This window comes from Lynx canadensis, chromosome A2 (genome assembly GCF_007474595.2).
Source record: "Lynx canadensis isolate LIC74 chromosome A2, mLynCan4.pri.v2, whole genome shotgun sequence".
NCBI classification, from domain to species: domain Eukaryota; kingdom Metazoa; phylum Chordata; class Mammalia; order Carnivora; family Felidae; genus Lynx; species Lynx canadensis.
The window spans coordinates 54,974,164-54,999,830 of NC_044304.2; the positions used below are offsets into that span (position 1 = coordinate 54,974,164).

Below are 25,667 nucleotides of genomic sequence, written 5' to 3' on the forward strand. Positions count from 1 at the left end.
TGGATTATGAAGTTCTCCTCTCTGGTCTTATTTCAAATGTTATTACTTAATAGTCCACCAGCTTCATGGTCCTCTTGGAGACTAGATCACTTTGCCCCACACAGTGTCCCCTCATTTGCCACTTTGACAGCCTAACACACCTCCCGACAGATACGGAATTGATACGGAAGCTGAATCCTTGGAACAAAGAAAGCTGCACTCTAGTATCTGCAAAAGGAAAGGAATGGAACCCTTAAACCTAGGGCCAAGGAAGTGGTTATGAAACAGGGTTACGAGCTCTTCGGGGTCATACATGACAGCTTACACATAAATCCAGAAGGACAGGGCTCCATATCAATTAGAAAAAAATGAACAGCCACGTGGCCACAGAATTCCCATGGTACCATTCACTTTCTTCCTTGCTGACAGACAAATCCAACCTGAAGTCTGTGTCTTCCAGGGAAAGGACGGGAGGAAAAAGGTACAATTCAGTCCCTAAAATTAAATTATCTTCCCCAATTTAGGAGAAGAAGGCACTATCCACAGTAGAGACCCAAATCAGAACAGTTTGGAAGTTCATGTCACTTGTTTATAATATGATATCATATCGTCCAGAGTTTCAAAAGTGACTGTTGGGGCTCGTGGTGGGCTGCTGGGGGCAGGAGTGGATGGTGGATGTGAAGAGCCAGTGTCACGACTCTGGCCAGAGCACTGTCCTGCGTCGCTCGGTGCAGCTGCAGGTCTGCTCCACGTCTCGCTACTGAGGGAAGCAGTTCTCTTTTGACCCACAAAGTAATCCGATGGTGGGGCAAACTCAGGATCTCTCTCAGCCCGGAGATCTGACTGCCTCTTCGACCAGAACCCAAAGGAAAACTCTAATAAAAATAAGAAAGAGTATTATTAGAAGTAAAGACCAAATCAGTTGAATTTTTATTGTTATTACTTTTCGATTATTACATATACTTCTTAAATGCCAACTCCCATTCTCTGGAGGAGATAGCAAGGAAAGCAATATTATAATACGAGGTATATGTAAGGCCTACAAAAATATAAGGAAGCAGCAGGCTAAGCAAAAGGAGTGACTACTTCCAGATGGGGAAGATTCAGGAAGGCTCTGGCGGAGAAGGCTGGTAGCTTCTGGAAGTATTGCCAAAAAGGCACTAAAATTACATCTGAGAGAGAAATACAGAAAAACCAAACACTCAAATCATTTGCTAGACATAATGTAGGTACTTCACAACAAATACAAATTTTGGCCTTTACTGAGTTTTAGAAGACACGAAAGTCCAAATCTAATTTGGCATTTCATCTCTATTTCTAACTAGCACTAACCAAATGCACTGGCCTATTTGCCTTTATTGAGTCTTGGATCTCATCAGCTCAAACAGGGTGAGCTAATGCACTACTGTAACAATCTTGTTCAAAGAGGCATAAATCCTGGTCTCCCCCAACAAGAAGCTGCTGTGGGCATCATGGTAGATTTACAGAAATAATTTACGGAAAAATCTGCATGACCCAACAGAACCATACATGAATCCAGGTGAATCCTGTGGCATGCAGACTATTTTCAACTAAACGTAAAGGAGGCTGCTAAAAACACAGAGGACGTTGAAATACCAAACCTTGTAAGATTTTTAAAAGTGGCTCCTGAGAAAGGGCATTCCAAAGCTGTAAAGCCACATGAGGGTAGCACAAATTTTTAAAAACTTCCCCCAGTGCTTCTAAAAAATTGTCCTTTTGAAATGACCTGTTGTAGACCCTGGTCTTTTATAATCACACTTTCTAGTGTCCCTGTTTACAAACAGCTAGGGTCCTGGGTACTGAAAAGAAACAGTTCAAAGATCTGGAGAGTTCTGTTGAGCCTCAAAAGCCTCTACACTAAGACTCATGAGAATCACACTCTGAGATGAACTGGAAAAGTCTGTGCAAGGCCTGTTTAGAACCGCCCCCACCCCCCTTACCTTTTCCTCTGTCCCACTCTCGGACATGCGGCACTCCCGGGCGGGTATCCTTCCTCTCCTGAACGATGACTTCCACTTTGCTACTCTGGGCAGCAGTACGTGGGGTTGGCACAGCCTCTGGTTCTGGTGGCAAAGGCCCAATAACATCTATTTTTTGCAAGAGAGTAAGACATCACTATAATAAAACTTAAAGCTATTATTAAAATAAACATTAAATAGAACATGCTCATCTTGAGAGTAAAAGTAACAGCCAGTATTTAATGAGCACCTATCTTGGCCCAGGGAGTGAACTAAATACCATGTGTACAATAGTTTGTGTAATTCTTATAACAACCCTCATAAAGTCAGGGTTAGTATTCCTATTTTATAAATGAGGAAAATTAAGCTCAGAAATGCTACACAGGTAGAAAGTGACAAGAGCCAGGATCCGAACCCAGGTGGGATGGATTTCAAAGTCTCTGTGCTTCCCACTATGCCACCCTGCTTCCTCAGACCGACAACTGAAGGACCAGAAACCCCCAGTTACTCCACTAAAATAAGAGTCTCAGACAAAGCAAGAGAACTTGGAGTGACAAAGAGCTGGGGTGTGGCAGCGGGCTGTAGGCTCTTCACCTTTGGCTAGATTTTAAAAGAAAGTGGATTTTTCAAAAAACACTGTGTGGCGCTCCACATCTTGTAGAGATGACAGATGTTCAGGAGTAGAGCAAAAATAGAGACACAATATGCAGACCTTAACATGTTACAGGAACACAGCATTTATACAAAACTAAACAGATGATCTTCCAATTCCTAAATGTTTCTTGTCTCCTTTCAAAGCTAAACTGAAGCTGTGTTCAGAATAGAAAATGGCTGATGGCTTAGCACAAGGCTTCCGTGTGAGCAGGAGAGGCTTGTATAACATGCTCCTGATACCCACACTCACCTTTTTCGTTTTGGGAATGGAACGCCCTGCCCCAGTTTCAGTTAGAGATGTGGCCACCTCGCTAGATAAGCCATTCCCCAGGGGCCCCTGCAGCTGCATTCAGGCCAGTGGGTTGTAAATGCATGGTTGTGTGGGCCTTCCAATTCACATTCCTAAAGAAGCAACAGGTTCCTCTCCCCTCTTTCCCGCTTCCCTAGGGCTGGACCATGAACAGGTGGTAGGGAGTAAGCTTCCACCCTGCAGGTAGAGCATCACTCTAGGAACGGCAGAAGCAGGAAAACAGGAGGAAGCTGGGGACTGGGTGACCACGTGGGGCAGAGCTACTACCTGCCTAGACACCCACCACCTCCAAAGGATTAAAACCAAAAATAGACTTCCAGCTCGTTGGACCCAGTCCATGCAGGAGTCTCAGGAATGGCAGTGAAGCCCAGACTAGGGTAGCTCATGCAGCAAGCAGAAGCCTTCAGGGACACAACATGCCATGTGGTGTTTCCACGTGTTGTGACAGTCCTTTCAGAAGCTGTCTATACTCGTAAATTCTTTCCTTTCTTACGTGACTTTGTGAATATATTTCTCCTTTAAAATAAATTAATGCACAATAACCAAAAAAACTTATAGCCATAGCAAAAGAAACCAAGTCTAAAATGTGTGTGTACAACAAAACTCTATCTTAAAACATCTCTGCTCTAAGTGAAGTCTCGTTTACTAAGCCAGGCCCTTCTATGAAGTAACACAATGTCCTGTTCGTTAATATTCTTGTCTGTATAAAAAGATTCTTTCGAGTGTCATTCTGCACCACGTGGATTATAAAAACCTGCTCCTGGCAGTACCCCAAAGGTACCCTGCTTGCTTAGAGAATAAAACTAAATGGCTCATTTCCAGATTGTCAGTCCTGTTCACTGAGACATCAGTGGAACTAAAGATTTTCCTTTTGAAGTTCAGACACAATGAGCCACGATATACCTTTGTTTTCTTCCTCTGCTCCATCTTCTTTTGACTTTTTCATCTTTTTTTGTCGGAGTTTAGCAAGCCTTGCTTCTAACATAGCCTTTCGCTTTTCCTTTATGTTCTCCTCGTTTTGTTCTCTGATCTGTTGTCTGAATATAACAGAAAATTAGAAATTTACTGTAAATCAAATTCACAATATTTCTTCTCAAATTAAAATTATTAAAAGTGAATTTAAAGGATTAAATATTAATTTTATCTTAAAAAACAGACTAATTAATTGATTTCAGGCCACCACTAGGCAGCTAGCCTTGAGCTCTTCAAAACAGAGACCTAGGAGGCCCTCTTATACAAGCCCTCTGGCATGTTTTCTAAGTTTAGCGAGTGTTCACAGAGCGCCCTGGAATGCTTCACATTCAAGGAAACCAACCAATTCTGTTCTACTCCTTAATCCCTTAAATAAATCCCTTAAATAACTCTCTATTTTCTTACCCAGGCCACTCTAAAAGTACCATATTTAAAACCAAATTTAAAACATCAAAGTTATATAAGTTAGTTCTAAGCAGCTATAATTTTAAAGTCTGGAACACCAAAATAGAATAGCAATTACATTCATAAAACTATAATAGCATTCTGATACTGATAAATAATAGTTTATTGATAAAACTGTCACTATTTGCAGAAGACGGATGTTATATATAGAAACCCTAAAGACACCAACCAAAAAAACTGTTGGAACTAATAAATGAATTCAGTGAAGTTGCAAGATACAACAGCAATATACAAAAAATCTGTTATGTTTTCTATACGCTAGTAACAAACTATCAGAAAAAGAATTAAGAAGACATTCCCATTTATAATTACATCAAAAAGAATAAAATGCTTAGGAATAAATTTAACCTAGGAGGTAAAAGACTTGTACCTCTGAAAACCATAAAGCAACATGAAAGAAACTGAAGAAGACACAAAGAAATGGAAAAATATAGCATGCTCATAATATTCATTCATTTGGATCTGACACTAAAGCAAAGGCAAGAAAAGCAAAAACAAACAGTGGGACTATATCTAACTAAAAACTTCTGCACAGCAAAGGACCCATCAACAAAATGAAAGACAACCTACTGGATGGGAGATATATTTGCAAATCATATATCGGATAAGGGATTAATACATATATTAAAACAATCCAATTAAAAAACAGGCAGATAATTTGAACAGACATTTTTCCAAAAATACATACAGATGGCTAACAGACACATGAACAGATGCTAAATATCACTGATCATCAGGGAAATGCAAATCTAAAACCATAATGAGCTTTCATCTCGTACCTATTAGAATGACTATTATCAAAAAGACTAGAAACAACAAATGTTGGCAAGGATGTAGAGAAAGTGGAACACTTGTGCATTGTTGGTAGGCATGTAAATAGGTGCAGTCACTATGGAAAACAGTATAGAGGTTCCTCAAAAAATTAACCATATGATCCAGTGATTCCAGTTCTGCTTATTATCTGAAGAAAATGAAAATGCTAACTCAAAAAGGAATATCTGCATCCCCATGTTCACTGCAGAATTATGTCAACAGCCAAGACATGGAAACAACCTAAGTGTCCATCAATGGATGAATGGATACGGAAGAGGTGGGAGGAATGGAATATTACTCAGCCATAAAAAAGAAGTATATTTTGTCATTTGAACCAGTTGGATGGACCTTGAGAACATTATACTAAATGAGATAAGTCAGACAGGAAAAGACAAATACTGCATGATCTCACTTATTGTGGAATCTAACCCCTTCCCTAAGGAAAAAAAAAACAAAGACAAATATAAGCTTATAGATACAGAGAACAGATTGGTGGTTGACAGAAGTGAGGGTAGGGGGTGGACAAATGGGTGACAGGAATCGAAAGGTATTTAAACTTCCACTTATAAAATAAGTAAGTCATGGGGATGTAATGTAAAACATGGCAATCACAGTTAATAATACTGTAAGGCATATTTGAAAGTTGCTAAGACAGTACATCTTAAAAGTTCTCATCACAAGAAAAAAAATTTTTGTAACTATGTATAGTGACAGATAGTAACTAAACTTAATGTGACAATCAATTTGCTATATACACAAATACTGAATAAGTATATTGTATACCTGAAACTAACATAATGTTATGTGTTAATTATACATCAATTAAAAAGTAATAATACAGTATCTGGTTTATGGCCACAATATTTACTAATTATCAGAAATATTAATCTTTAATAAAATGGAAAGTTATTTAATGTACTTTTATCCATCACTGCTCTGAATATTAACTATTAAATAATATTTTTAAAAAAGGCTGGGGCACCTGGGTGGTTCAGTCGGTTAAGTGTCCGACTTTGGCTCAGGTCATAATCTCATGGTCTGCGAGTTCGAGCCCTGCGTCGGGCTCTGTTCTGACAGCTCAGAGCCTGGAGCCTGTTTCAGATTCTGTGTCTCTCTCTCTCTCTCTGACCCTCCCCCATTCATGCTCTGTCTCAAAAATAAATAAATGTTACAAAAAAAATTTTTTTTAAAAGGCCATTTTGAGTATCAATTTAAAAAATAGACCATTTCCATAATATGGTCCAACAAGAAACAAACCGCTCTCAAATACTTAACATCAATTCTGAATTTAATTTTTACCTGTTCACGTAGCATCTCTAACGTTTTCATCTGCTTGTTTCTCAACTCTTTATCTCGGGCAAAGGCAAAATATCCAACACCAAGTTGCCGGGCCTCTGAAATAAGTCACAATTTTTCAGAAGATTAGAGTTCCCTGATTAACAAATTAGAGTCAGGCTAAATTTCCAATGAAGGCAAAAAGAAACGCAGTAATATTTGACACAAGTTTAAAAAAAAAGGCAGCTAAGCCAAAAGATCTCCTGCTTATGATTAGCAGGCCCTCTGTTAGAAAGATATTCCCAACAAGAGTATTTTTTAGGCTATAAAGCAAACAAAGGGGATATTTTCAATTTCAAAATCAGAATCTTTTATTTCTATGTAAGAGCTACAGCTTTATGAATATTTCCCTTTATGCTTGCCATTAGTCCAAAAAAAAAAAAAAAAAGATTTAAAAAGCTGCAAGATGATTATACCATTTTCACGAATGTCTTCATAATGTATGGGCCCCATCGGCCTTTTCAAGGCCTCTCTTTCTTCTTCCTCCCATTGCTGGCGCTGAAGTTCTTTTCTCATATCTTCAGATAATAAGGTTTTCTCATTAGCAGGACTAACGAAACTAGTAGGGGGACAGAGCAAAGCTATATTTAGGTAAGAGCTGTGAGACAGCAATACTTCAGTTCAGTAAGCTGGATCATGGACAAGTAATTCTAGCTGATAAGGTAATCTACAGATTTCTGACCCACAATCCCACTGGGAAACTGCAAAAAACTGTTTCATCTCTCTTTAATATAAGCCGCTGACTTGTACATTAGTGCAACAGAATCTTGCCTCAGCACTTGAGACAACCACTTTCCTTCCCATCCCTTCTGGGCTAAAGGGAGGAAGAAGCCAGGGCCTCGGCTTGCATGGTCAGCTGCGTAACACTGCAGCCAGGCCAGTGTCTCCTGTCCCGTGTCCGGCGGCTCAGGGCTCCTGCACTTCCTTCCTTGGCTGAGCACAGGCCGATCTGAACCTGAAGGACTTGGACAAGGTGGACTTTCCACATCAAAACTGCCCTTGGTGAGGGAATTTTACTCCCTGGAGTGTACTAGCAAGTTATCTCTTAGATGTCTCTGGCCCTAAAGGAAAAAATCCAGCATAAGGCCCTTGCTTCAAATGCAAAAATTAGTATAAAGAAAAGTTAATAAGCTAACCACCTCTGTGCTCTCACTTGCTATGGGATAACCAAGTATATATTCCTAAATATCTTTCTCCACAAAGGTTTGTTTGTTGGTTTGGGCTCATTCTATATTTTTAACTCTGATAATCAGGACACCCTTCCAAGTAAACAGATATAGCTTCCAACTCATCCCTTTCAGTAGCTACACAATATGGATGATCAACTATTCAGGTTGTTCCCTGAGTGTGGATTATGTGTGTGTGCTAACCATAGAAGAGTTCTTCAGCAAATATTCTTATGCATCAAGAAAAAAACCTTCTTACTGGACCATCAAGACAATGAACTAAAAGCAGCCTCACCCATAAAACAATCCCTATGTCTGCATTTCAGACCTGGCAGAGGTTTGCATATCACATACTTACAGCCTCCCCTGAAGATTTTTATCCATCTCCAGCAGATCTGGCAAATCCTTTTTCATACAGCGGCGAGATCGCCCTAAAGAATCCACATAATCCACCCTAAAATAAAAGTGAAAACATGTGAAGAAGGCTTTGTACATGACATATGGTTCCTTAAGTTACAGACTAGGTGCACAGTAAAAAAGTAATATAAGCTTCACTACCAAGAAACACTCTCAACCCTGAGAGACCATAACCACGGATAAGAACATGTTTTGTTTTTTTTTTTAAGTTGACACACAATAAGCTCATTGTGCCCTCTGTTAAACCTTAGTTTTAGAAAATGCAGAAAATGATTGATCATATATGTCTGTGATTTAACACAAGGGTGCCTGGTGGCTCAGTCGGTCAAGCGTCCGACTTCGGCTCAGGTCATGATCTCACAGTTCATGAGTTGGAGGCCCACATCGGGCTCTGCACTGACAGCTCAGGGCCTGGAGCCTGCTTCGGATTCTGTGTCCTCCCTCTCTCTCTCTCTCTGCCCCTCCCCTGCTTGTGTGCATGCTCTCTTGCTCTCTCCCGAAAATAAACATTTAAAAAAATAAATAAATAAAACACCCCACACAGACCCTTGCCGCAATACCTCAGAACTTCCTTCAGTCTGGTTTAGACAATTCCACATATTTTACCAGCATAACTTTGCTCTGTACCATGCTCAACCTGCTCATTTTCTCAGTCTTTGCAAACCTGACTTTTTATTCTTTCTTTTACTTCTTCTAATTGGTACAGCTCCTTCCAATTAGAAATTTCTCAAGTCAGGATTACTTTGAGGACTCATTAATTAGGAGGAAGCCAAGCAACACACATTTTGTACCACAAAAGCAGCTCAGTGGTGGGCCAGTCTATTATCTTTTACTTTTAGTTCCGCTTTCTTTAGTTTTGCCCAACCAGACAGAAGTTACAGTCAGGGGAACCAGGCAGACATCAAGGCAAAACGAAATACTCCTACTTCCCACAACAGGAATATGGACAGATCTTCATGGAAAACATTTCAACTGCATTATGGTGCAACAGATTTATTGTTTAATTATGGGCAAGGAATTGCCTATAGCCTTTAGCAGGGGGCTAAAAACAGAGAAAGGGGTCAGTACTGCTGGTGCAACTCAAGATCAGAGTCTCATGTACGTGGCTTTGCTTTTGTTGGCAATTTCTTTCCTCTTACACGTGCTGATTCCAATTGTTAGCCCATGACTTGAAAACTGAATGTCTGGGAATCTATTACTATAGTCCTGATGCTGATTGCTGTGAGAAATAAAACCTCCAACTGCAGAAAGCAGTTTCTTTCTTCCTCCCTCCCCCCTCCGCTTTTTTTAATGAATAGAGAAATAAAATCATCTAGCCAGATGGTCTGAGTAATTATTTACAGTATTTTTGCGGAAAGATTTTCCACCACCTGGAACTTAACTACCAAAAGGATTTTACAAGTAGCTACAATTCTGGAGCTTAATTTAAAAACAAAAAAAGTGTCAGAACTGCTTGCGGTGCGTCTTCCTTCACCATATGGTGGCATGTGACACCTTCAATTGCCCTCCAAACTCTTCAAATCACTGACAAATTGCTAGTAATCATACAAGCATTAGGAAGAAAAAAAAAAGACATTAAACCTTTCAAAGGAGATGAGATTTCTGCTATGAAAAGCAATCATAGGCTATTCTGTTTCTGGAGAAGGTCTCTAAAATGTACAGATCCCCTCAAAACAGAAGTGGCAAGACAGTAGTCAGCAAGTGCTCTATGTAATCAGCAATCACTGAACAAGCTCCAGGAAAACAATTACTTGAGGTACAAGAGTAATATGGCAGGGCTCAGAGTCATGGCATCTTCAAAGCGCTCTCAGGGAGAGTTAAGGCCCGTGCCCATGAAACGCTTCCTAACATCAGCAGGGAGGATATAAGAAGTACCAAAGTTTTGCCTCGAATTTTTTTTCTAGTAACGAGGCCAGTTGTGTGTTAATAATAAAGAGAAGCTAAGACCCAAAGGAGTCGGAAGCATATCTAAGTGCTACCAGATTTCGGGTGAGGGAGAAATCGCTCACACTGGACATGATGAGGAAAAGCATCAGTAGAAGAGACTACGTCGTATGTGCTTCTCTTCGGGTTGCTTTTAACAAGTATGCAGCCAGAAAACCTAGCCCAAATGTAAATTTTTAGAAAGCAGATAACATCTGTTCTATCCCAATGTCATGTTATTTCCGGACAACGTGGACACCCTCGGTAGTATGAAGATGTGAGGTCCCTGCAATCCTCAGTAGCCGGACCTGCTCTCTTAAGCTCACCAATGACTCCTACCGACGGGGCCAAGAGCTGACAAAAGGTCAGCAAGTGCTGCAAACTATCCTGAGCGGTTCCCAACAAAGATCCCAATAATGAGGATATTTGAGCCTGGAAGAGAAGGTGGGTAGGCTCTGCACTGGCAAGAGGGTGGGCAGGCGGGGTTATTCTCAAGACAGTTTTACAGCATCAGTGCAGCTCTATGCAATTTTAAGCACGTCTGCACAAGTTTGCAAACACAGTCTTCAGTACAGAAAATCCTTAGAAGGGACTTTTCATTCTGGTCTCTTTACTTATTGACATATTGGTCTCATAGGGAAAAGACTAGTTTGCTTCCCCATCATTCACGTACACGTAGGTAAAACTTAGAATAATTTCAATAAAAGCTTACAACATGTGTGCTTCTACTCCACAGAGCAGTTTCTTGGGTAGCTTAACATACTCTTACTTCCTGAAGGGAGTTTAAGGCAAACAATAAGGAAAACCAGGCTTCGTTGTTTTACAGGTGAGGAAACTGAGCCTCAGTGAGGATGGAACTTGATCAAGGTCATACTGCCAGTGAAAGACCTGCTATGCAGGTCCGAGGTCCACAATGCCTACACGACACTGCCAGAAATGCCCCAGCCAGAGTCCTGCCTGCCTTTTTCTGTGGAAATGAAGATCACCACCAGCTGGGCAGTGACTCTCCACAATGCCTGAATAATGACCTGGGCAGCAGCCCAGGTAAGAAAGGAATACGCTTCTGTCTAAACAACACTTCCACATCAGTCAAACAGGTGTATTAATGCCTTTTGCACCTGACTCGGTCTTGTTAATTATTTCTTCTTTGGAGCCACTGTTTCTGTAATCCAATCTTGAAGGAAAGAGAGGAAGACTGAAGAGAAATGGTTTGATAGCATCCAACAAAATCACTTTCAGAAAGTAAACATGAGTCAGGGCTCCTGACCGGCTGTCGGTGGAGTATGTAACTTTTGGTCTCAGGGTCATGAGTTCAAACCCCATGTTGAGTGCAGAGCTTACTTAAAAAAAAAAAAAGTAAACACAAGTCTGAGAATGTTAACATGACCAATTAATGTCATTATCACCAACCATTCTTCACCGGGGTCCTGGGGAGGAGGTATATCTTTTTCAGAAAGATTTTCTTCATCATCGTCTCTTTCTCCTGCCTTCCTACAATCTCTATTGGCACCAAACACCTCCATCTCTTTGTGTTTGTCTATGATCTTCTGTGTGAAATCCACAAGGTACATATCCTCCACTTCTCATCTAAGACATAAAAATCAATATTCAGATTTTTGACATTCTTTTCAAAGATGTAAACCACATATGGAATTGATATGAAGCAGTCACATTCACCACTGGGCGGCTACACTCCCCCTGGACGGCTCACTAGTCGATGCATCTGCCACCCCCGCCAACCCCCGAAAGTTTACAAAGACACAGAGCCACTGTGGGTCTAACCGTGGAGCTGCAAATGTGCCATCAGAAACACATACCACACTAAAAAAAATCTTAAGAGTCTAAAGTCTTCTGTTGCCTTGTCAATACAATGAGTGAGCAATATGGTTCTCAGAATGTAACTTTAAGATAAAACCACGTGATTTCAAAGAGACTCATTCACCCAATGACATAATATAGAAGCAGGACTGCATTTCTCATGTCGCCAGACCTGAGCAACAGACCTGTGTTACTACATGTAGCTCCCAATCAAGGGGCTATTATTACCAACCCTAACTATACTGTTGTGGTATGTGTTTTAAGGGTCATAATATAGTGAAAAGAAGTCATCTGAATTCTTTTCAATGCAATTAACACCACTTCAGGCAGGCATGGGCCAGGATCTGTAGTGCATACAGAGACGGTAAGACCTATGGCGTATAATATGCTTGAGCTAAAACATATACGCTGAAAGTTAAATAGCAACCCGTGACTTTAATTCAATTTAACCCAAGACAGTTGAAATAGCTCACAAATAACATTTACATTAAGTTTCACTATGCTGAATTTCTCTGAGGTTTTTCTCTGAGTACAGGATTAAGCTCTATGGAACAGGTATTAGATTCCCTGTTACCAGGTACCGGTGTTAACCCCCAAGGTACAGTGGAGAATTACCGAGGCTCCAAAACTTAACTTGCCCAAATATCCAATATGCCTATCAGGCCTATCAGGTCCACCATCCTGACAGAACCAAATCCCCAGGTCCACAGGCACACTCCTTTACCTGATTTCTATATTAACGATACAAGTAAAGTCTGAATTAAAAAAAAAAAAAAAAAAAGACTAATTTTTTTTTAAGCCACAAAATAACTCACATGGGAAAGAGATGTACTTTCTCAGAGCGAGTTCTAAGACCACATAACAGTGAGGCCTCCTGGTTAATGGACACCCTGCTGCTTCATCAAAAGGAAGACACAGCCTCTCCCCACGTCCCCTAGCTTTGAGAGTGCCTACCTCTCCCATGCTGGGCTCCCTGCCAGGCAGGGAACATGCCTCTGCTGTCTGAAAGACCGAGTTTGGCTGTGTGGGCAGCCAATGACCAAGGTTCCGGCCCTGCCTCTTCTGCTGCCCCCACTGCCCCCTTTCCCAGCCCATCATGCCCAGCCATACTATTCTGTCCTGCTAACACTAGCCCTCTCCTCTCTCTGCTGATCTTCTCTCACCACTCTACCCTGCAGAATCCCTTCTCCCAGCTCTCCAAAGCCTTTGAGATCCTATTAGAGCCTACCTTCTCCCTAAAGACTTCCTCACATGCCTTTTGGCAATGAAAATGCAGTGCCTTGTAAAATCTCTTCTACTGCTATCTAATAGTAAGGCTGGGCGTTCTTTCTCTGGGGGGGGAGGGGGTATGGGGAAAGGGGGATCTTCTTATTATTTTAGAAGCAATTACAGGCACATCACAGAAAAAAATAGAAAATAGGGACAAGGAACCTAACTCCAACACCCTGATATACCTATAATTCCCCTCAGTCATTTTTTAATATAGGTAGAATCATTTCTAATTGTAGCCTATTTAGACCTCATTTCCTAACTTTGCTTTGTTTCTGCGTGCCATTGTCCTCCACTGATGACAATCCCCTTGAGGACCGAGAAGAGAATCTGGCTCATGCTACCTTGTTTGTCCCCTCATAGCCACCTAACATGTGGTGCACACTGGACAATCTAGAGATTACTGTGGATGTATTTTTCTCGTCCCTGTGCTGGCTCAGAAGGTAATGCATGTTATTCTTAAATCTCTCCCCGTACTTAAGGTTATTTAATAAATATGAAATACCACAGGCTATATGAGTTACGGAAAATAAAGAAGTATAAATAATTATTGTATTTACCTATAAAGTCTCCTTTAGGATCATTTTTTCATATAATTGGCTTTTTTCTTCCAATTTCTCTCTAGGAGAAAAAAAAGACAAGTATTAGAAATGGTCTTACGCCTGCTACTCGTGTGAAGGCTGCCTGACTGCTGCAATCTGCCAGGAGGCCCAGTCTGGCGATGAGGCTGAGCTGACCCACCCCACCCTAAGGGACCCTCAGACCCAGCCACTCCTGATTGCCAACTTCATGTAAGTTCCATGAGGACAAGCCCCATCTTTCTCTTATTAATGACTATATCCCAGTGCCTAGAACAATACCTGGTATATAGTAAATTCTCAATCAGTATCTGAAAATAATATGAATTAAGATTCCAAATGCAAACTAATTAAATACCAAAAAAAAGAAAGAGGTGTCTAAATAAAAACATTTTCTATGTGCAACCTTCTAAAGGGATCACCATATTCAACGCACACCCTTTGCATTACTGTTTTAAGCACGAGTCCCTGATCATCTGTGGCTCTTAGGCTCTCTAAGGGAGGCTAAAGATCAACTTCTTAGAAGTCTGTTAAAATATGATGCATGAATACATCATACATGTATTACACAGAGCATGAATAATTTATTCATGACACAGCTAATAAAAAACAACATCAACCCTGGTATTTCAATAAAGCAGCCTCACTGGTCACGTTAATTCTGGTGACATTTACTTTTTAGTGGACACAGACTTAGTAAGATGGCTGGCAATTCCTTATTTTAGAAATACTTAATGATGGTAAAGAGAAGTCCCAAAGAAGTCATGTGAGCTTTGCTTGCAAAGAATCAATCACACTTAATCATAAAGGAAAATTTCACTTCTAATGCATCCCGAGACAATAAAGTCCCTTGGTCACATGGCTGTGTGCTCTGGAACAAATTACTTCACCTCTCTTGTACCCCACCCCACCCCCAGTTTCCTAAATCTGTAACAGATGAAAAAAACAGCACTGCCTCTTAGGGTTGTCCATGGAGAGTAACTAGATCGCACACGGAAAGCATGCCATCAGGTACGTCATCTGCATCTTCGTCATCTAGGTCAGAAAGATTCCTCTCCCATTTTATGCATTCCTTCAACAAGTACTTCCTCCAGGCCTCCTCTATGCCAAGCACTGTTTCCGTAACGAGGACTCTATTTCGGAGGGGGCTTAACGTAGTAAGCTGTGTCATCAGAGAATCTTACTGTCTAATGAAAATAAAACCTAAAAAATTTTTAAAAAACAAACCACAAAAAAACAGGTGTGAGGATAGAGTAACCAGAAGGACACTACGCTAGAAGGGTAGCCAGGGGAAACCTCTCCTGAAGGTGACATTGAGCTAAGGCTTACAGAGCAAGAAGCCAACCATGAGAGGATCTTGGGGTGAAAGCAAGTGAGACAGAGGAAGGATGAGTAGGAATGAGCTTGATATGTTCAAGCAGATGGTGGAGGATGCTGAGCAAAGGAGGAGGGGGGCACAAAATAAGGACAGAGAGAGGCAGGTACAAGAACGCATGGGAGGGGCACCTGGGGGACTCAGTTACGTGTGCAACTCTTGATTTCAGCTTCAGGTTGTGATCTCACAATTCATGGGATTGAGCACTGTGTAGGGCTCTGCACTGGAAGCACTGAGCCTTCTCAGTGGATTCTCTCTCTCTCTCCTTCTCTCTGCCATCCCCCACTCCCCCAGAACACACGGGCACTCTCTTTCTCAAAAAATAAATAAATACACTTAAAAAACAAACAAACATGGAAAGCGTAAGAAGCCTGGATGCAGGTAACAGAAAGATGGCAGGAATAGTCTCCAGATGAATAACGAGATCAAGGAAGAATGTCAGAGCAATGGCCACCACTGGATTTAGTAGATGAGGAAGTCATTAGGACTTTAAAGAACATTTCTTCAGTCAAGCAGAAAGATGGAATTCAGAGGGCAAGAGTATGGGACACTTATCTGGAACAACTATGTGCCAATCACTATGTATCTCCTTAATGAATTCCCTACAAAGCTCCATGAGCTGAGTATTAACCACCTCACTTCCATAGATAAGGAACATCTCAATGGAGAAGTAACTTGCCTAAGGTCTTACATCCTCAAAGGACTGTCCCTGCCCATCTTGAGCTCTGGGGAGACTCAGAAGTCCTGTAGACCAAGGACAGACTTGACTCTTCATAAGCACAAAGAAGCCAAAGTATTATGTAATAGGTTACTGGATAAAAAAAAATCACAGCAAAGTACCCAGGAAAACTCTTGTTATATACAGTAAATAACAAAGGATTATGGCACCTTTCAACAAATTAGAATTCTGAGAATATTCCAGTAGGGTGAGAAAGAGTTCTCAAAAATTAACATATGCTATGTCTGCTGGGAACAGGTCAAACACTAAGAAAAACAATTCCCCAATGCACTAATATTCTGCCTCTTTTTTTCAAACCCAGAAGAGCTGAGTAATCCTTAGCAACTACTGTTTCCAGTGCAGAGTTTTTATTACGCAATAGATCCAAAAGCACATGAGTCATGACAGACATTCAAACTTGGGATTCCCTCTGAGTCTAGGGTGACCTGTAAATAACGAAGATTCTTCTTTACAGAAGAATGCCAGCTACAAATGGAATGAAAAAATAAAAATGGAACGAATGAATTAGAAAATCATCACTTTGAAATCACCAGTCTAACAACTGAGAAGTCACAGGTTCCACTGGGTGGAAATATGTTGGTGAACAGATATTCATAGTCTCAGAGTTGCCCTCCTTAGATTATTATTAGTTACAAATGGAAAGAGACCTTTACGGTGAAAAAAAATCTATCTTAACCAAGTGAGTCAAAGTTCATCACCATAATAACTCAAACCTGACATTGTGAACTCCTGCTGTGACCATGGGAAGGACACACACGCCTACATCTTATTCTTACCAAAAGCAGTTAATGAGACTCTAATCAGATTGTGGGACACTGCAGACACAAGCCTGGACTCACCAAGAACAGTATGGCACAACAGACGACAAAAAGGCATGGGAATTATTCTAGATTAAAAGAGACTAAAGAATAGGACACTGGGGTGCCTGGCGGGATCAGTTGGTAGAGCATGCGACTCTTGATCTCAGTCGTGAGTCTGAGCTCCATGTTGGGTGTAGAGATTACTAAAAAAATAATTTTAAATAAAAGGAAGAAAAAGAAAGTCTCTATATACAAAATCTCTCCCTCTTAAAAAAAAAAGAGGGGTGCCTGGATGGCTCAGTCAGTGGAGCACCCGACTCTTGATTTCAGCTCAGGTCATGATCCAGGGTCATGGGATCAAGCCCTGCATCAGGCTCCCTGCTGACCATGGGAGTCTGCTTAAGATTCTCTCTTTCTCTCTCTCTCTCTCTCTCTCTCTCTCTCTCTCTGCCCCTTTGCCCTCTCCCCTGCTTACACCCTCTCTAAGAAAGAAAGAAAGAAAGAAAGAAAAGAAAAGAAAAATGACAGACCTAAATGGAATGTGTGATCTTTGAATTCTGAATTAAAACAAAACAAACTATAAAGGATTTAACTGTGCCAGGATAACTGGTAAACTCGGACTATAGATCATATCGTATATAATACTATTTTATCAGTGTTAAATTTCTTGGGTATGATAGCACTATTGTGGTTATGTAGGAGAATATCCTGTTCTTAGGAGATACATGCTGAAATATTTTGAGGCAAAGTATCATGATGTTAACAAAGTTTCTCTGCAACACACACACACACACACACACACACACACACACCAGAGACAGAAAGGAGCCAAAGCAAATGTGGAAAGACATTAATTGGTAAACCCAGGTACTGTATTTCTTTTTTTTTTTTTAAATATGTATTTATTTTTGAGAGAGAGAGACACAGAGTGTGAGTGGGAAGGGGCAGAGAGGGAGGGAGATACAGGATCTGAAGCAGGCTCCAGGCTCTGAGCTGTCAGCACAAAGCCCAACTCAGGGCATGAACTCACAGACCACAAGATCATGACCTGAGCTGAAGTCGGATGCTTAACCGATTGAGCCACCAGGCATCCTTTCAATTAGCCTGTTGCTTTGAAGTTTTTCAAAATAAAAAGTTAAAGGGAAAATTCAGTTTCGAAATGCTAACATCATAACACCTAGTAGCCCAGAGCCACACCTTCCTAGGGACATTTCTTCAACACTTGTGATAATCTTAGTGCCTAACAAAGGCTCAAAGTTGGATTCTGTTTCATGTTCCAAATGGAGGTTATGTCTTATCTTCTTATACGATTACAAATGATATTATTTTAGAGGCTATTTTATATTTTGTAGTATTTGACTGAAAAGATGACAAAATTAAACCTATAAATTCAAAAGTGTGAAGTGGAACCTCACTTCTTTGCTTGGGTAACACCAAAGGCAACTACATTATCAGAGTTTAACCTCTACCTTGCTTTGTCTAAAGTCTTCTGTTCCTCAATCTTCTGTTCTGCATCCTTCTCAGCTCTATTTGTAACTCCTACATTCTGTTTGCTCCAGATACTTGGTTTCTGCAGCATATTGATTTAAAAAGACAAAACAGAAATACCAAATGATTGCAAAAAATCTCTACTTTTATACATCAGAAGAAAAAAACAGATTAGATCTTATGGATCAATGGAGAAAAACTAGATCTTCTGACAGCCAACCTATGTCAGGCAAATAAACTATACAGGAAAAGCTGGAGGTGGAAAAAAAAAAAAAAAAGCCCTAAATTATTAAAGAATTCCTTTTACGCGACTGCATATTTATCTTTTATCTCCTGAATGACTGCAACTTAACTCAAGAGAATCAGTAATACAAATAATAAGTACCATTACCTGTAAAATCGGAAAACCATTCACAACTCTTAAAGATTTTGGTATTTTCTGCTATATTACTGTATTATCTAATTGTTTCTCTCTGTTTGGATTTATAATACCTATGTAGCTGATCTTCCACGAACAGGTACAAAACCACTTATTAGAGCATGCACTTTTCCAAAAGAAGTGCTAAAGAATTACATACAACATTATAATAGGCTTTTAAATGCTCTAATTTCTATTTTAATATAATATATTTATGTGGATGTTCAGCTACAAGATAGGGATTTCCCTGAACTTTTATATGTAGCAGAGACCAGGAGACTTTTCAAAAAATCTAATTATGGCATAATTCCCTCATGTTTGGAATCAATGGAGATAACTAGATCTTATTTTTACCTTATTAGTTGTTTTTGGTTTTCCCAAAACTCCAGAATCTTTTAGAAGTTTTTCTTGTTGAATTCTTCTTGTTTTCGGAAGAGTTCAGCCTTAAGGTCTACCAACTAGAATAAAACCAATAAGCAACAAAAACGATGGGTTAGGTTCTAATGAGTGACCAGATTTCCAAGTTACTTGTATTCTCAAAGCAAGATTTAAAGTTCCTATAAACAGACAAAAATGAATACAAAAATATAGAATCCAGTGCAAACTAAGTCAAGTCATAATGCAGTCCAGCTCTGTTGGAGACGTATTTCTACTCTAACCTTCAACACTGGGCAAGGGGCGGGTAATTACTCAAAAGTAAATGAAGTTTGCATCTATTAGATTCAGACTGAATTAACAACACTAAACAACCTTCTCTCTGACTGATACGTAATCCCATATAATCATCACAACAATTATTATTTCTGCAGAGAAATGTCTTCAGCAAACTATCGAGTACCGAAGAGGCAGGATATAAACATGAAATAGAAACACTTCTGCCTCAGTTACAATCTAATAAAAAAAGGTAACTTATAATACCAGTAAGATGTAATAAATGACTTTAAAGTGGAAGAAGGGGTGCCCGGGTAGCTCAGTCCATAAGGTTAAGCATTAAGGTTAACTGTCTGACTCCTGATTCGGCTGAGGTCATGATTTCAGGACTGTGAGATAGAGGCGTGACCGAGCCCCAAGTCAGGCTCTGTACTAGTGTGCAGCTTACTTAAGACTCCCTCTATCTGTTTATTTAGTTTTGAGAGAGTGTGGGGGGGGGGGAGGGGGGGGAGAGAGAGAGAGAGAGAGAGAGAGAGAGAATGAATGAATTCCAAGAGGGCTCTGTGCTGATAACAACGAGCCCGATGTGGGGCTTGAACTCCAGAACTGTATGATCATGACCTGAGCCAAAGTCTGATACTTAACTAAGCCACCCCAGGTACCCCTCTCTCTCTCTCTCTCTCTCAAAAAAAAAAAAAAAAAAAAAAAGAATGGAAGAAAACAGGGGCACCTGGCCAGCTCAGTCGGAACATATGACTCTGATCTCAAGGTTGTAAGTTCAAGCCCCACGTTGTGTATAGATTACTTAAAAAGTCTTTAAGAAGAAAAAAAAAGTGGAAGAAAATAGCATAAAATTTGAGCTGCAGGAGCATTTCCTGCTGTCCAGAGTGGTCAGAGACACGCTTTGAGTTGAGCCTTAAAGACAGGAAAGGGGGCGCCTGGCTGGCCCAGTCAGAGGGGTGTGCAACTTTTGATCTCAGTCAGGGTCATGAATTCAAGCCCTACACTGGATGTAGAGATTACTTAAAATAAATAAGGGGCACCTGGGTGCCCCAGTTAGTTTAAGCATCCGACTTTGGGCTTAGGTCATGATCTTGGGGTTCATGAGTTCAAACCCTGTGTCAGGCTCTGTGCTTACAGCTTGGAGCCTGAAGCCTGCTTCGGATTCTGTGTCTCCCTCTCTCTCTGCCCCTCTCCCCCCCAAAAATAAACATTAAAAAAATTTTTTTAAATAATAAACAAAATTTAAAAAAAAGATATGCAAGATGTCAACAGCTGGAAATAAAGTGGACTGAGTGAATGAAAAGAGCTCCAAGCTTATGTAGGTTTTAGAAACTGCAAGTTTAGCTCAATCACAGGGCTCAAGAACAGGAAAGTCCAGGGCAAAGGGAACAGGGCAGTTGGGTGAATATCCATGCCTATCTCTCACTGTACCAATCACTAGTGTCTACTTTGCAAAGAAAGATATAACGACAGGTTTTCCATTTTAAAGGTCCAGATACAGCTCCCTATACACATGGGCATTTTTTTAATGCTTAGAGAAAGCATGCACGTGCGCATGAGAGCAAGGGGGAGCAGAGAGAGAGAGGGGGACAGAGAGAAATCCCAAGCAGGCTCCATACTTGGGGCAGAGCCCCACGCGGGGCTCAATCTCAGGACTGTGAGATCATGACCTAAACTGAAATCAAGAGTCAGAAGCTTAAACCGAATGAGCCACCCAGGTGCTTCCACGTGGGCATTTATCAACAGGATACTTATAAAGCATCACAGATTGACTTTTAAGGGGAATCAAAATGAGTTCAAGGATTTCTATTTTGGAAGACATCAGTTTAAAAGCAGCCTTGGCAGGGATTTAATGCTAAGGAAGTGTCATCCCAGAACCTAATAATCTAAGCTTTTAAACACAAAAACTTTACAGCCTCTTCTTCTAAGCCTTCTTAACCACCTCCATTTTCTAGCCATACATTTTCCTATTCTGTGACTACTTTTGAATTTTAAAAAGAAGATGCTCTGAAAACTGTCCATCCCAGAGAACATTCCTATTATGGTTAATGCCTAATTTTAACCTGTCGGGATAGAATAACTTTATTATTTATACTGTTTTTGCTCTTTTTGCTCAAACATACTAACTAGCACTAAAGTTCAATATCAGACAAGGAAAAAAGGACTCAAATATGGCACACATAGAAGTTTTCCTTTGCACTTCCTTTGCATCCTAATACTCTGCAGTAAATTGAAGGTAATCAAATATTAGGCAATTTGCTCTGATGTAACAGAAAAGGCAACAGCTTTGGAGACAACCCAGATTGAGTGAGCCAGTTCTATCACTAAGAATTCTGTATGTAAACTGGGGGAAAGCCACTTTGCCTTAAATGGGCCTCAAAGTTATCAGCTATAAACCGGGATATTAATAGCACCTACTTTCTAAAGCAGCTGGGTGAATTCAACGAGATAGTGCACAGAAACGTCAGAGCAGGTTTTCTTCTTAGAAGTAGCTAGTTTAACAAAACTGCTTACGTCCTGTTAGAGCTTACAACTCGCAAGCACCGCAACCTACGGGTGCATTAACAACTGTTTAGTTCCTGGTCAGGGGACGCTGGGCGCTCTCGGATCCAGGGGAATAAGTCACATTCTCTCATATTCTGGGAGGACCTTGCTGGTCTCTGGACTGGAAAGAAAGGAGGAAGGGGAATGTGTCTGCACAGCAAGCACTGGCCGGGGTTCCTCTCCGACCACGGAGGGAGACACGACTGGCAACGAGGCCTGGCCCGGTTGTCGCAGAAGAAGGGCAAGGACGTTCTTAAAGGGGAAAAGATATCAGGTTCAGGTCCGTATCGAAGGAGGGAATCCCGGTCCGGGTGTACGTCCGAGGGGAGAACCCAGTAAGAAAGTTGGGCCGGGTCCCCAACTGAAACAAGCCAGGTTCGGGTTCCTGTTTGCGGGAAAGCCACACAAGGTCGAGATTCTTGTCTAGTGGAGGTGAGGAGAACTCGGAGCCCCGAAGCATCACCGTACCCGCACTCACCGAAGAGGCAGTAACGTCCAAAGGCTTTTTCCCTCCGGTCCATTCTGGCGCCAGAGGCTCCCAGCGCAAAGCGGACAAGCACCGATGCCCTCCCGCAGGCCTCTAACGCCTGCATCCGGCGCAACCGGAAGTGCTCTTATAATACAGAGGAAAAGTTTGCGACGCCGGCGCCATCTTGGAAGGGTCAGATGTTCTGCATGGTGTGCCTGCCACCATTTTGAGAGGGTCAAAGAAGCCCACTGTTAAGCTAAGACCATCTTGAAGAGAGAGGAAGGTAACAAGGGCTAGTGTTGGCGCCATCTTGAGAAGGACGGAATGTGGCTTTCAGAATGATGGACGCCATCTTGAATGGGCGGATTGGGTGCTGGGATGGCGCCATCTTGGGAGGGCACAGTGAGCACAAATGTTCTTCCTTTTGAAAAGAAAGGTGGGCTGGTAAGGACTGGAAAGATCTAAATGAAGACCTGCTGTACGACTGGCACTGTTTGGTGCTTCTTACACTTTAACTTATTTCTCACAAAAGCCATATGTGATACGGATTATTATATTAATCTTGGTAGAAATAACAATAGTAGCTAACATTAATACAGTGCTTATTATATACCACTTTACATATTTCAGCTGTTTTGGGTCACCTGGATGGCTCAGTAGGTTTAGCGTCCGACTCTTAATTTCACCTCAGATCATGATCTCAGGGTCGTGGGATCCAGCCCCACGATGGACTCCAAGCCAAGCATGTTTAAGATTCTCTCTCCCCACTCCCTTCTCCATACCTCTCTCCCCTGTTCCTGTGCTCTCTCACTAAAATACCAAAAAAAAAAAAAAAAAAAAAAATGCTGTACACATATTTCTGCTAGTAAGAACATGAACTCCAGAGGCCAGTTTCCTGGCTTCCAACACACTTACTGGCTATGTAACTTTGGAACTTTGGAAAAGTTACTTAACTTCTTCTGTGTCAGTTTTCAAATGGGAAGAAAATAGTATGTACTTCATGGGATTTAATGAGGATTATATAAGTTAAATGAGCTAAGTTTGATAAAAATATTAATGATTGTGGAGTGCCTGGGTGGCTCAGTCAGTTGAGCATCTGACTCTTGGTTTTGGCTTAGGTCATGATTTCACGATTCCGTTTGAACCCTGCATTGGGCTCTGCTGTTGACGGCACAGAACCTGCTTGTCTGTCTCCCTTGCTCACTCTCTCTCAAAAATGAATAAATAACTTAAAAAAAGTATTAATGATAACAATAGACTAATGACCTCCCCTGCCAAAGATGTCCATCTTTTAATCTGCAGGAACTGTTCATATGTTTCCTTATATGGCAAAAGGGAATTTGCAGATGTGATTAAATTAAGATCTTGATATGGGGAGATTATCTGGGTGGACCCAACGTAATCAAATGTCCTTATAAGGGAGGCAGAAGGATCAAAGACCATGTGCCAAGGAATGCAGGCAGCCTTTAGAAGGAAAAGACAAATCCTCCACTAGAGCCTCTAGAAGGAATGCAGCACCACTGACACCTAGACTTTAGCCTTATAGTGATTCTGCATGGCCTACAGTTCAACTCACTCTGACCTTATGTAACTGGAGATAGCCTCATATTCCACAAATTAAGGGCTGCATCCTGTAAGACTGCCCCCACTTCAGATGCCAATTCCAAGTCCAGTCTATCACCTATGCTTCTAAATTGGAGGTTCCAATCACCCTTCCTTGGGTTGATCAATTTACTAGAGCAGCTTACAGGCTCAGAGAACATGTTACTTATCAGATTACCAGTTTATATCATAAAAGGGATAACTCCAGAACAGCTGGTGGGAGGTGGGGTGGGGGGGGGGGGGCGTGGGGAGGAGATGCATAAGGCCAAGTTATGTGGGAAGGGAGATGGAGATCCCATGCTCACTCTGAGTGATCGGTTCAAAAGGAACCATGAAATCATGACCTGAGCCAAAACCAAGGGTCGGACCCTCAACTGAGTCACCCAGGTACCCCACAACCATTAATATTTTATTAATCTCCACAAATCTCTTCATGTTCACCAATCTAGAAGCTCTCCGAATCCTGTCTTTTTTAGAGGATTTTATGGAAGCTTCATTACATAGGCATGATTGAATCGTTGGCCACTAGTGATTAAAGTCAATCTCCAGTTCCTATCCCCTCCCTGGAGGTCAGAGGGTGAGACTGAAAGGTTCTGCTTCTAGCAACCAGCTCCTACCCTTAGGTGCTTTCCAAAAGTCACTCACCAACAGAACAAAGGACACCTTTACTGTTGTCTTCCCTTAGGAAATTCAAGCGTTTAGGAGCTCAGTGCCAGGAACTAGGATGAAGACCAAATATATATTATTACAAATCACAATATCACACCTTGTAAGGCTTATTTCAGACTTCTGACCTCCAGAACCATAGGAGAATTTGTATTGTTTTAAGCCCAACAATTCTTTATGAAATGGCTTAAAAGCACAAAGTTGAGGGTTGCCTGGGTGGCTCAGTCGGTTAAGCGTCTGACTTCGACTCAGGTCATTATCTTGTGGTTCATGAGTTTGAGCCCCACAGCAGCTCTGTGCTGACAGCTGGAGCCTGGAGCCTGCTTCGGATTCTGTGTCTCCCTCTTTCTCTGACCCTCCCCCACTTACACTCTGTCTCTCTCACTCACTCTATATATACAATAAAGAAACTTTAAAAAAAAATAATAAAAGCACAAAGTTGAAAATCAAAATGGCTGTACTAATGGCCCAGCAAGGCTCGATTTCAAACTAAGTAACCCTTTTCCTCTCTTCCTCAAACCTCCCCTCCTCCCTTCTTAGCCTTTTCTTTCAGGACCCTGTACCACCCTGACAACTGAGCTGGCAGTGCATACACAGTCCTGGCAAAACCAGCTAGATCCTGATGTCCCTATAAAACACCCCAGCCCCCAACTTTTTTTTTTGCAGCCTCTTTTGCTCTGCAAAGCAATAAAGCTAATGTTCCTCTTTACCCCAAACTCTGTCTTTGAGTTATGTTTGCACTCTGAAGCACAGAGATTGATTTTTGATAACACTTACAATAGGAAACTGATAGAAAAGATTTTAGCAACAGCCCTACTGGATGTCGGCGATGTGTGATGATACTCTTTTCATGGGTTATCTGGTTAATGCTTGAAATAATCCCAGAGGTGGGAGCTACTTATCTCCATTTTACAGAGGAAAAAAACAAGGTGCAAGAGGTTAAGTGACACCCCAGAGGGCCTTTGCCAGCTAGCAAGTGCTGGAGCCTTGAGTCAAAGAATAACTCAACGACATTGAGCTCATTATTTGCACTCTACTTTACTTGTAAGAGGGGAACCATCTAAAAATGCTAGAAGAGGACTTCTATGAAAGAAAGAGGGGGAGAAGGAGAAGCCAAAGACAGACTGAAAACCATGAATTTTAGTTTCCTTGCCCAGTTGACCACTGGCAATGATGCCATTCAAAGGGTTCTGATCTTGGGCAGCTAGAAATAAAGTAACTTTAGTTGTTTCCA

At 41.2% G+C, this 25,667-nt stretch overlaps 1 protein-coding gene across 1 annotated transcript; it reads right to left on the minus strand.

Annotated features, from left to right (window-relative positions):
• Nucleotides 1–259: 259 nt before the first annotated feature.
• CCDC174 (coiled-coil domain containing 174) lies at nucleotides 260–22,362 on the minus strand. Its single transcript, XM_030307481.1, is given in 15 exon segments — nucleotides 260–854; nucleotides 1,941–2,087; nucleotides 3,826–3,934; nucleotides 3,936–3,959; nucleotides 6,472–6,566; nucleotides 6,924–7,066; nucleotides 8,032–8,127; nucleotides 11,424–11,595; nucleotides 13,661–13,679; nucleotides 13,682–13,721; nucleotides 18,062–18,162; nucleotides 18,853–18,911; nucleotides 18,914–18,956; nucleotides 22,175–22,204; nucleotides 22,206–22,362. Coding segments are annotated over 15 exon segments (1,461 nt in total). The 5' UTR covers nucleotides 22,290–22,362; the 3' UTR covers nucleotides 260–555.
• Between the last annotated feature and the right edge of the window lie 3,305 nt (nucleotides 22,363–25,667).